Here is an 11,978-nt window from a genome sequence, read left to right on the forward strand (position 1 = left end):
TGAGGAAGAGAGAAACTGATTTATTGATGAACTTTGGTTTTATTGTCACTCCGCAAAAAGATCATAAAATCCCTAAAACAGGATGATGTCATCAGGAAGGACAGGGCACACCTCCTACCTGGGTGACATCATCCAACATGGCTGCTTCAATTCACCCCCCAAAACAACCTCCTACACACACACACACACACACACACACACACACACACACACACACACACACGCACAAACAAGGAAGAAAAATTATTAAAAACAGAAAATATCGTTCAGAAATCAGAAAAAAAATAAAAGACAAAAACAGGTCCCAACCACTCTTTGATTGACAGGCTAGGTCTGATTTCTGATTGGTCCAAAGAGAGCAGTGATGACAGACAAAACACAAACCTCATACCTGATCATTTAAGTCCAACAGACTAACTGATAAACTGAGAAAATAAAATAAAATAAAATAAATTGCATGATAAAAGCAGAGGGGCGGGGTCAAAGGTCAGAGGTCAAACAGTCTCAGGAGGCTTGAGGCTTCTGGGAGTCTGCTGGAGAGGACGAGCCCTGCAGCAGAGAGCACAAGTGCAGTAGAGTCACAATAGAGTAAGCAGAATCACAGTAGAGTCAGTAGAGTCACAGTAGAGTCAACATGAAACCTTGTCCTCACCTCCTTCGTCTCCTTAGCAGTGGCCTCCTCCTCCTCGGCAGGACACACCTCCATCTTGTCCTCCTCTCCTCCTCCCCTGTCTCCCGCCTCCATCCCATGTTCCGCCTCCCACTCTTGAAGAACCTCGTCCAGGTTAAATCTCCGTCTGTAGTTTACCAGGAAGTTCTTCACCTGAACCACTGACTTGTTACCAATCACGTCTGAGATCGCCTGGAAGTCCCGCCCATACTTCCTGATGGCTGTCATTGGATAAAAGGAAGAGTCACTGATTAACAAGTTTCATTACAGTAATGAAGGTTGAATTCATCCAGGTGTTTGTTAGTTTCACCTGGTTACAGGTAGTTCGGGAGTGTGAGTGTCACCTGCTTAGAGGTAGTTCAGGTGTGTCAGTTCACCTGGTTACAGGTAGATCAGGAGCGTGAGTGTCACCTGCTTTGAGGTAGTTCAGGTGTGTCAGTTCACCTGGTTACAGGTAGTTCAGGTGTGTCAGTTCACCTGGTTACAGGTAGATCAGGAGCGTGAGTGTCACCTGGTTACAGGCAGTTCAGGTGCGTCAGTTCACCTGGTTACAGGTAGATCAGGAGCGTGAGTGTCACCTGGTTACAGGCAGTTCAGGTGTGTCAGTTCACCTGGTTACAGGCAGTTCAGGTGCGTCAGTTCACCTGGGTAAAGGTAGTTCAGGTGCGTCAGTTCACCTGGTTATAGGCAGTTCAGGTGCGTCAGTTCACCTGGTTATAGGCAGTTCAGGTGCGTCAGTTCACCTGGTTACAGGCAGTTCAGGTGTGTCAGTTCACCTGGGTAAAGGTAGTTCAGGTGTGTCAGTTCACCTGGTTACAGGTAGTTCAGGTGCGTCAGTTCACCTGGTTACAGGTAGTTCAGGTGCGTCAGTTCACCTGCTTACAGGCAGTTCAGGTGCGTCAGTTCACCTGCTTACAGGCAGTTCAGGTGCGTCAGTTCACCTGGGTAAAGGTAGTTCAGGTGAGTCAGTTCACCTGGTTACAGGTAGTTCAGGAGTGTGAGTGTCACCTGCTTAGAGGTAGTTCAGGTGTTACCTTGTACAGCGAGCAGCTGCTCCTCTGTTGTCCAACGAGTGTTAAACTTCTGAGTGACCTGAAACAAAACACAGGAACACTGAGACACAAAGATCAACAACTACAGCAACAACACACAACAACAGACAACCCGCACCCACAGACAGTGTTTTCCTACAGGTGGTTACTATGTTGCTGCATGATGCTGTGTTGCCGTGGTTACCTCAGGCTGTCTGAACTCGTCGACTCCTGAACTAATTTTCTCCTTCAGACAGCTGTTTGACTGTTTGATGGTTTGAATCTGAAACACAGAGGGAGAGACAGGTGAGGAGCGAGAGACAGGTGAGAAGAGAGACAGGTGATCACACAGACAGCTAGACAGACCTGTCTCTTGATGGAGACCAGCTGACAGTCCAGCTGTCTGATGAATCCCTGAGGAGACGAGGACGAGAGCGAGACGACATCCTCCTGATTCAAAAACATTCCTTTGGGAGGACGTTTCTTCAACCGCTGAGACGCCTTACTACCTGTCTACAGGTACACAGAGAGACAGGTCAGAGACAGACAGGTATGGTACAGGTGTTCAGGTGTTGATCATATGTTATTACCTTCAGTCCAGTAGCTGGTTTGACATCTGACCTCTCTGATCCAGAACTCACCTGAAACAAAACCAGAGTCAGACAGAACCAGCCAGTAAACAATGAACAGTCAGTAAACATTAGTTTACCTCCTTCTTGTCGTCTTTATTTGGGTCGAACTCTGAGTCACTGGAAGGATTTATGTTTCCATCTTCAACTTCATCGTCACTGAAACAGAGTCAAAATGATATCTTAGGATCCACCAATCACATCACAGGACTCGATTTACAGTGTCCACCTGTCACGTTGTGTTACCTGAAGTGTTGTGTGACCTGTCTTGTTACCTGTGCAGGTTGCAACTCACCTGTCACCTCTCTCTCTCTTGTGTTTTCGTGTCTGTCGGTCCATCAGACTCGTTTTACTGCGAGTTTTCTTCCAGGAGTAATAAAACCGAACCAGACTGGCCATCGACTTATCTGGTAACTACAGACAGAGAGACAGACATCATACAGCAGAATATAATGTACAGCGTCTGTACCGGTCACAGCGTCTGTACTGGTCCAAGTGTCTGTACTGGTCACAGCGTCTGTACTGGTCCAAGTGTCTGTATTGGTCACAGCGTCTGTACTGGTCACAGCGTCTGTACTGGTCACAGTGTCTGTACCGGTCCCAGTGTCTGTATTGGTCCCAGTGTCTGTACTGGTCCCAGCGTCTGTACTGGTCCCAGCGTCTGTACTGGTCCAAGTGTCTGTATTGGTCCCAGCATCTGTACTGGTCACAGTGTCTGTACTGGTCCAAGTGTCTGTACTGGTCACAGCGTCTGTACTGGTCCAAGTGTCTGTATTGGTCACAGCGTCTGTACTGGTCCCAGCGTCTGTACTGGTCCCAGTGTCTGTACTGGTCCCAGTGTCTGTATTGGTCCCAGCGTCTGTACTGGTCCCAGCGTCTGTACTGGTCCCAGCATCTGTACTGGTCCAAGTGTCTGTACTGGTCCCAGCATCTGTACTGGTCCAAGTGTCTGTACTGGTCCCAGCGTCTGTAGTGGTCCAAGTGTCTGTATTGGTCCCAGTGTCTATACCGGTCCCAGTGTCTGTACTGGTCCCAGCATCTGTACTGGTCACAGCATCTGTACTGGTCCAAGTGTCTGTATTGGTCCCAGCGTCTGTACTGGTCCCAGCGTCTGTACTGGTCCCAGCGTCTGTAGTGGTCCAAGTGTCTGTATTGGTCACAGTGTCTGTACTGGTCACAGTGTCTATACCGGTCCCAGCGTCTGTACTGGTCCAAGTGTCTGTATTGGTCCCAGCGTCTGTACTGGTCCAAGTGTCTGCACTGGTCCAAGTGTCTGTACTGGTCACAGTGTCTATACCGGTCCCAGCGTCTGTACTGGTCCCAGCGTCTGTACTGGTCCAAGTGTCTGTATTGGTCCCAGCGTCTGTACTGGTCTCGGTGCTCTCAGGGCTGTAAATGAACTGGTTTTAGTGGTCCCCTACCATCTGCTGGATGCGGTGGAAGCTCTTGCCGTGGAAACTGAAGGCCTGTTCGAACAGGACTCTGTCCTCCACCGTCCACTCGTCAGGAAACGGAGTGAAGTTTGGCAGATCTGCCAGAGATTTCTCAATGTTGTGTTTGTGCCAGAAGAGCATCCCCAGAGCCTGAAGACAGACACACAAACCGTCAGAGACACCGACTCTCAGTCGGCACGCAGGAAGTCGAGGATCAGAGTTTACCTGCTCCATATTGTAGCCATGTTTCTCTTTGGCGATGGCGATGTACTCGTCCACTGGAGGAGAAAACACATGGTGACCGTCTGAGACAACAAACAGCAGCTTCTTGTTTTATTCTGTCAGTTCAATCTGCTGTTTCTTACACTGAGTCTGGTTCAGACAGCTGCTGGGGATCCAGACCAACATGCCGAGGTTTTCTCTCAGCTGAGCTGCTTTGGCCACCTCTGACAACACAAACCAAACTCTGTTATTATCAATAACAGCAACTTTATTAACAACAGGTCACGTTAACAGCTTGCTCAGTCTTGTTACGTCTTTTGATCTTCTTAAGTTGTTTTTGTCTTGTTATGGCTTTTTGGTCTTGTTTTGTTGATTTTGTTTCATTTTGTTGTGTGTTTTATGTTATTTTTCAAATTAGAACTATGAGGACCTTTAAAAAAATAAAACGGTTGCTCACTACGACTATGCTGTGAAATTAAAAATGGAACATGGTGTTGATTCTGTAGGACGTCAGCTCTGGCGGGGGGCGTCCCTGTGGTTCAGTTGGTGGATCGTGCACCTCGTGTACTGAGGCTGTTATCAAAATAGTTGGTGATTAATTAAATGATTGATTAATCGTTGCAGCTCTACAACAACCTTCTGACTGCTCAGTATCTCCAGAGCAGAACTGGAACCAGTGTGTCAGAACCAGTATGACAGATAAACTATAGTACTAGAACCAGTTAGAGACACTGATTAATCATTTTGAGTCATTTCTTGGGAAATGAAAACCAGAATTCTCTGATTTCAGTTTCTTCAATATGAACATTTTCTGGTTTCTTTACTCCTCTCTGACACTGAGTGTCTCTGAGTTGTGGACAAAACGAGACATTTGAGGACGTCATCTTGGACTATGATCAACATTTTTCGACATTTTATGGACCAAGTAGCAAATCGATTACTAAAGAAAATAAATAATAATCGTTGTTTGCAGCCCTGCTGCTGATCACTATCATGTACTTCAGTGCTCGTGTTGTTCGAGGCTACCTCGTCTCCAGGCTACCGAGCCGTGCTCAGAATCTTACCCGGGTCAAAGTCTGGAACCACGGCCTGGTACTGCGGTCCAACCCGCATCCCTCCTCCACCTGCACACACACACACAAACACACACACACACAGTAGTACTTAGTAATAGTACTGAGAAGTACTCGCAGTACACGGCTGTACTACAGTGATCGAGGCTACCCACCATGCTCCTCGTCGCTGCTAGAGCCTGAACTTCCTTCTTCCCAGCAGCTGGTTCCATTACCGGACAGACTCTTCCCGCCGAGGTTCGCTGCTGCCCCGGGCCCGCTGCCCGCGCCGCTCCCCGGGGCTCTGCCCCTCCGCTTCCCCGGAGCCTCCGGGTTCCTCTCCAGCATCGCCGGCATGCCGGGGACGGAGACAGCTCGGGCTAACAACTAGCTGCTAACTCAGGCTAATAGTTAGTTAGCTAGTTAGCTTAACGTAGCTGTTCTGCTAACGGAACCGAGCCTGGTGCTGAGCCTCGGAGCGGAGCTGAGTGTTGACCCGGGGAGCAGCAGCAGGTCCCGGGGTGAATCCGCAGAGACTCCGCGGCTGGAGACACCGAGCCGGTACTGAAGCTAACAGCAGATTAAAGATGCTAACAGACGACCCGAGACCGGAGCTTCACACCGAGTCCCAAAAGTTCCGGAACGAGCTGCCAGAACCAGAAGAAACCAGATCAGACCAGACCGACATCCACAGACAGACCCACGGACACCAGGACAGACTCAAGTATCGATCAGGACCGATATACAGCTGATCAGAGCTGATCAGACACACTGAAGCTGATCGATCCCACTGGAGGGGGGAGAGAGAGAGAGAGAGAGAGAGCGAGAGAGAGAGAGAGAGAGAGAAGCTGTGTGTGTGTGTGTGTGTGTGTGTGTGTGTGAGAGAGAGAGAGAGAGAGAGAGAGAGATCTCTGCTGTCGTCACAGGTCACACATTAAAACATCAAATCATAATAAAATCTAATAAACAATAACAAATAATTCACGTTAATGACATTTAATCCGAATCCGTTTTTAATATTGATCATTGACTCTGATCAGCTAATATTTTTTAAATCCTCCATCAGCTGGAATAATGGAATAAGACCTCCAAACGATCAATTGATTGACAATAATTGATGAATCTGAGAGAAGAATTTCTGAATGTAGCTTATAAATGAGTCAGCAGCTCAAATTACATTATTACAAATAAAAGTGACAGTTTCAGAGCTCTGATGTCTTTATGATCAATGAGGTTTATTGTTGAACTGTGAAATATTTTGCCTCCGTTACATTTCTTTGTCATGACAGTTCACTTTTAAGTTATCATTATTATCATATGTGTTTATGTAAAACTGCAAGGATTAACTGATTAATCAATTATGAATTGATTATTAAATTAACTGCCAACCATTTTGGTAATCAATTCATTGGTTTTAGTCATTTTTTTTTAAAGAAAAAGTTTCTTAAATGTGAATATTTTCTGGTTTCTTTCCTCATCTCTGACAGTAAACTGAATTGTGGACAAAACGAGACATTTGAGGACGTCATCTTGGACTCTGGGAAACTGATTGACAGTTTTTTTTTTTTTTGAAATCATTTTATGAACCTCAAAATCCATTAATAGACAAAATGATCTGCAGATTAATCGACAGTAAAAATAATCGATAGATGCAGCCCTAATATCAGTATCTTGATGTCAGAAGTTCTTTGCTCTCTAACATGTTGTGTCACATGACAAAACCAAAAAACTGTTATTTAAAAAGCATTAAGACTCAACACTCATCCACTTAATTCAGCCGATCCACTTAGTTTGAACCAATCAGACGACAGCAGAGAACCATGAAGAAATAAACGCAGGGGTCTGCAACCTCCCGACATTTTAATTTTCTCTCATCATTGTCACACAAACACAAACGTTTAGTAAACTCAGAACTTCAAGGCAACATGCTGCAGTAGACTTTTTTGAGTTTTGAGCCCAACTCAGATTCAAAGTTTTGAAAAAGTTTGATCAAGTACTGATCTTTAGTTGAGATAATTTACTTTTCTTCTTTAGATAAACGTTAAATCCCCCAAAAAACTTAAAAAAAAAAAAAAGATTGAGCAAATGCATTGAAGTGAAAGCCAATGATGTTGAAGTGACATTTTCATATTTTCACATAAAATATTAAATAATGACAAATCAGGTTCACAGTTCATTGGGGCCAACTGGTAAAACGGATTTTTTTTTTTTAAACTGAAAGGTTCAGTTTTATCTGAAAAGCAAAGTAAATCATCTCAACTCAAGATTATAGGTTGTCTAAACTTTTAAAAGTTTATTTTAAAACTCAAAAAGTTGAGTTGGCCTCAAAGCTCAGAAATCTATTGCAGTACTGCAGCTTGAGTTTTCTCGACTACTTTTGTACAGTGTAAAATGATTCTTACATTCTCCAGCTGTAAAAATACGCAGCCTAAACACCACAATTTTCAAATTTTTTTAATATTTTATCAACTAAAACGTGCCAGCATCCGTGGCACACTGCCTCTTCTTGGCGGAGTCTCCATAAAGTAGCTATGGATGTCAAATTTTAAAAAGAACAAAAGTCTCAAGGCAAAAGATGGAATCTAATTGTTGCAGCTTTAGATTAATTTTTTGTCCTTTTTCGGACAAAAAAAATAAAAATGACACCGAAGATCATTTTGTTGAAAAATTCTGAGGTGGTCGATTAAAAAATGAGCTGCAAGATGAAACCAGAGATGCAACAACTTCCAACTTCATTCAATATCTGAAGTTTCACATAAAAAAAAAAACTGATGGTAAACTGACAGCATGTTTGGCAAAGAGACACTGGGACTCGTTTAGGACTCGAAACTCAAGTTTAGGACTCGTGACGATGACTCGGTCAGTCGGTGAAGGGATCCAACACAGGTACCAGATCAATAAACCAGTCACTGTGTGTTTACAGAAGTGATCAGCAGCTGATTTCTGGTTATAACCTCTGAACTCTGAACGCTGCGATGTGATTGGTTCTAAAACATTTAAAATGTGTGCAGTTGCAGCCAATGAACAGCAGGGGGAGAACGTCATCATGTTTCATGTCCACTGTTTTCACTCTGACAGCAGATCAGCTGCTGATGATGATGATGCTTCACTGTAACTGAGACCTTCATCTTTATTGATCAGCTGTACTGATGTAATAATCAGGTATAATCAGTTTATGAACGTCTAATAAATGGTTTATAAAGCTCTCGTTCAGTTTCACACTTTTCTTACAGCTTCATATCTCCAGATGTTTCTTTTGTAATAATGTCGAGGTCAGTTCATATTTATCAACCGGTTGATTAGAGCTCCAGGAAACTCTGAGTTTGTTTACAAAGTTGTTCATAAAGCTGCTAGTTTGTTTATCAACACAAAACTGTTTTCACCATCTACAATCCATCATTATAGAACTTCATTGTCTCCGCTGTTGATTGATGTCTTGATTAATTAATTGGTTAATTGATCCTGTCACAGTCTTGAAAAATAGATCCTGAGTCACTGAGTGTCAATAATCAGAGACAAAACCAAACCAAAAAGTCTCTGCAGGTAATCAGCTGGGAAAGTCCAAGAAACTACAAATTATTCCAAAAACACCAGATTAAATACAGAGAGGCTGAAAAACACAGGAAATGAAACAAGGAGAAGGAGGAGAACTTCAAAATAAAACAAGAAACAACTCAATTAAACCCCAGAATGAACACTGTTACTCAGACTATCAGTGTTTTATTATTATCATTATATTATCACATTTCTGCATTGATATATCTGATGTATTAATTGGTCATTTCTCCCCTCTGGATGATCAATAAATGATCGTCTTATATCGTATTTGTTGTCTTCCTCTTCTTATCGGCTTATATTCACATTTGAATCCACTGAGACATGAACTTTGTGTTGTTTCTGCACCGAAAACCAATAAAGTTTAGACTGAAGATCAATAACTGATAACGGACTGAGTCATGTGACCGATATCAGGTGAAAAACACGTATCTGCACAATCCGCGAAAAGTTTTAAAACTTTAAATGTAAAGTGTTTTTGTGTGTGTGTGTGTGTGTGTGTGTGTGTGTGTGTGTGTGTGTGTGTGTGTGTGTTAAGCAGCTGACTGTAAACAAACCTGTGTCCTATTTCATACACACACACACACACGAGGCCGCTATGTTCGCTATGTGAGACACTCTATCCGCCCCGCCCCTCCGCCGCGGCCCCCAAAACAAACATCCACACATGGAGCTGAACTGGCCACAGGAGGAGGAGCGGTGCGGTGCGCTGCGCTGCGGTGCGGAGCGGCAGAGCGGCGGATGAAGCGGAGAGCCGAGCGCTAAGATCAGCTGTACACAGCAGGAGGAGAGAGGAGCGGCACGGCGCGGCAGAGCGGCGAGGCGGCGGAGGAGCTATAAAAGGGGTTGAGGAGCAGAGAACAGTGTTTGACTGAGAGACAGACTGAACTAGGACAGGAACAGGACATCACAGGAGCAGGACCTGCAGCAGGACAGACAGATTAAAGGTCTCAGGTGTTAGTCTCAGACCAGGTGATCAGGTGCATCATCATGCCGTGGGTGGTGTCCTCTCAGCTGGACTGTCTGTCCTCGTCTCCGTCTCAGCGGCAGTGTGAGCGGACAGCGTTCTCGTTCTACTGCGCAGTCCGTGAGCAGCTGCCGGTCTGGACTCTGGAGGACATGCGGTCCATGGAGGTCTTCTGCTGGGACGATGGACGCCCACGAGCCTTCCTGCCATCTGAGGCGCTGCTGTATGCGCTCGTGCACGACCACCAGGACTACGCACGCTACCTGCTCAGCAGGTACTCGGTGAGCGCGCTCAGAGCACCACGCTGCACCTTCTGCTGCTGCCGCGGCAGCGGCTCACCGCACCTCTCTGTGGCGGTGCGCTACGACCGCGTGTCGATCCTCGCTATGATCGTGGAGTCTCTAAAGGACTGCGACGCACAGACCGGGTGGGACTACCTGGACGGCTGCGGCGGCTGCTCACACGTGGCGGACTCAGGGAAGACTGCGGTGCAGCTGGCGGTGGAGCTGTCGCGGCCCGACTGCCTGCTGCTGCTGCTGGTTCACGGCGCGCGGCCCGACGGTCTGGACGCCGCGCTGCAGCGCCTCGTCTCCTCTGACACGTCAGAGCGACGCCACGCGCAGCGTTGCCTTGACTTCTTGCTGCTCTTCCTGCCCAACCTGCCGGCGTTGCCCCGCCTACAGGACGAGCCGCAGCGCTGGAAAAGCCTGCTGGGAAACGACGTGTTCGGCTGGCTGTGTGGACTGGCCCCGCCCCCTCTCCTGCTGCAGGCGCTCAGGTGTTTGGCGCGGTCTGGCCCGGATCAGATCGCCGCGCTGCCCGACTTCCTGCAGCCGCACAGCTGGCAGTGACAGCATCTGTCACCATGGCAACACACCGCGGACCGCTGTGATTGGACGGTGTGTTGATGATGTAAATAAAATGTAAATAAAGACTAAAATCAGACTGATTGCTGAAACCTCGAATCTCCTGACAGGCTTTAGGACCCCGAGGAGAGTCAGCAGATGTGAGGTTTTAATTTGACGTCATGAGGACGAAGATGATGAAGATGTGACTGTGATGAGTGTGTGCTGTTTCCTGAGGACTTTTATTGCGAAAGAGTGTGAAGACTGAGTCACTTCCTGTTAAACAGAGTTTCTACCTCAGACTCAGTCGAGTGTCTTCACGTCTCAGTTGGACGTCTGAGACAGACTGTGAGACATCAGTCCTGTTTGATCTGTGGCAATAATAACATCATATTGATCATATTGATCAGATTAGTGGGCGGAACACGAGACCACATGTGAACTGATCCACTTTGATGTCTGTACAGTTTGTGTGTTTGTGACGTCAGTGAGGACTCGGACCTGTAACTTATTTCACTGTAAATAAAAATGCTGACTGACAAAAAAACGAAGTGCGGATGTGTCTTCAGCCCTGAGTTTTGTCTGCAGGTGTTCCTGTCAGGCTGCATGATAAAAGAGTTATTGTTATGTAGTTCCTTCATGCTACACACAAAATACAACATAAAGACAGATTAGATAAAAATTCAGAATAGAACAGATGAACTTTTTTCTTTTCGTTTTTGAATTCCTACGTCAGTGAACATGTTTGGAAAATGAGGAAAAATCTGATCTGCTCCTCTTGAGATAGAAAGTTTCTGTAATATGGCCCCTGGCCTCCAGGGGGCACCCAGGAGACACAACCCTCAGACAGTAATCAATAATCAATAATCACTGGTGTCAGTGTTTAAACAGGTTTATTAAGTTAATGAATCACACAACAGGTGAGTTTACACTGAATCCAACCTATCAGCTGACAGCACCATGACATCATGTCATACCTGCTCAGGTTTCCATGGCAACACTGTCAAGCATTGAGGATGAAGAGTTGACGTTTAAAGGACCATTCCAGAGGGTTTTTTAAAAGTCTTTAATTTAAATAAATCCAGTTCAGACCTCCAACCTGAACCAGAATCCACCAGGGTCCATCAGAGTCCACTATAGTCCACTACTGCCAATCAGGGTCCGTCAGAGTCCATCAGGGTCCCCCACCACAGTCCAAGTTTTGTTGATTTCAGGAGTTTAACTCGTTTCAACAAACACAGACGTTAATTTAATTTACATTTTTACATTTTGTTCATCCGTCAGTCCCAGTGGGCCCGCCTCCTGCCTGTTGTCGTGGTAACTGTCAGACAGGCGGAAAGCATGCTAGTTCAGTCCAGTCTGATCCCAGTTAGAGGAGCAGGATCAATTCTGGACACCAGTTTAGCCCAGTGCAAACCCAGTTTAAGCCAGCGTGATTTCAGCTGAGTGGACAGAGTTTAAACAAAGAAACACTCGACTGGTTCTCTTCAACACATCAGAACCTGTCAGTCGACGACTTGTTCAACTGCAGAGGAAACATAACTGAAGAAGTTCAACAAAGAAGAGGAAGACTC

At 45.8% G+C, this 11,978-nt stretch overlaps 2 protein-coding genes across 2 annotated transcripts; one reads left to right on the plus strand and one right to left on the minus strand.

The window, feature by feature from the left end:
• rcor1 (REST corepressor 1) lies at positions 1-5,850 on the minus strand. The gene is made up of 13 exons (XM_084743124.1): positions 5,214-5,850; positions 5,050-5,109; positions 4,129-4,209; positions 3,989-4,041; positions 3,752-3,913; positions 2,626-2,744; positions 2,411-2,489; positions 2,292-2,342; positions 2,068-2,214; positions 1,907-1,984; positions 1,705-1,762; positions 653-891; positions 1-549 (listed from the first exon to the last, which is right to left on the minus strand). Exons 1-13 carry the CDS (start codon positions 5,392-5,394, stop codon positions 505-507), a joined length of 1,353 nt encoding a protein of 450 aa, XP_084599250.1. The 5' UTR covers positions 5,395-5,850; the 3' UTR covers positions 1-504.
• Positions 5,851-9,284: 3,434 nt separating this feature from the next.
• ankrd9 (ankyrin repeat domain 9) lies at positions 9,285-10,951 on the plus strand. Its single transcript, XM_084742427.1, has one exon. It carries the CDS (start codon positions 9,583-9,585, stop codon positions 10,408-10,410), a length of 828 nt encoding a protein of 275 aa, XP_084598553.1. The 5' UTR covers positions 9,285-9,582; the 3' UTR covers positions 10,411-10,951.
• The last annotated feature ends 1,027 nt before the right edge of the window (positions 10,952-11,978 follow it).

This window comes from Lutjanus erythropterus, chromosome 18, assembly GCF_056507025.1.
Source record: "Lutjanus erythropterus isolate fLutEry1 chromosome 18, fLutEry1.hap2, whole genome shotgun sequence".
Classification (NCBI taxonomy): domain Eukaryota; kingdom Metazoa; phylum Chordata; class Actinopteri; order Lutjaniformes; family Lutjanidae; genus Lutjanus; species Lutjanus erythropterus.

Excerpts from the sequence above, each read along its gene's own strand:
- rcor1 (XM_084743124.1), bottom strand. The coding sequence starts at position 5,394 with ATGCCGGCGATGCTGGAGAGGAACCCGGAGGCTCCGGGGAAGCGGAGG. Across the intron at positions 3,914-3,988 it reads ATGGCTACAATATGGAGCAG|GCTCTGGGGATGCTCTTCTG; the intron begins GTAAACTCTGAT and ends GTCTGTCTTCAG. Across the intron at positions 1,985-2,067 it reads TGGTCTCCATCAAGAGACAG|ATTCAAACCATCAAACAGTC; the intron begins GTCTGTCTAGCT and ends TCTGTGTTTCAG.
- ankrd9 (XM_084742427.1), top strand. The coding sequence starts at position 9,583 with ATGCCGTGGGTGGTGTCCTCTCAGCTGGACTGTCTGTCCTCGTCTCCG.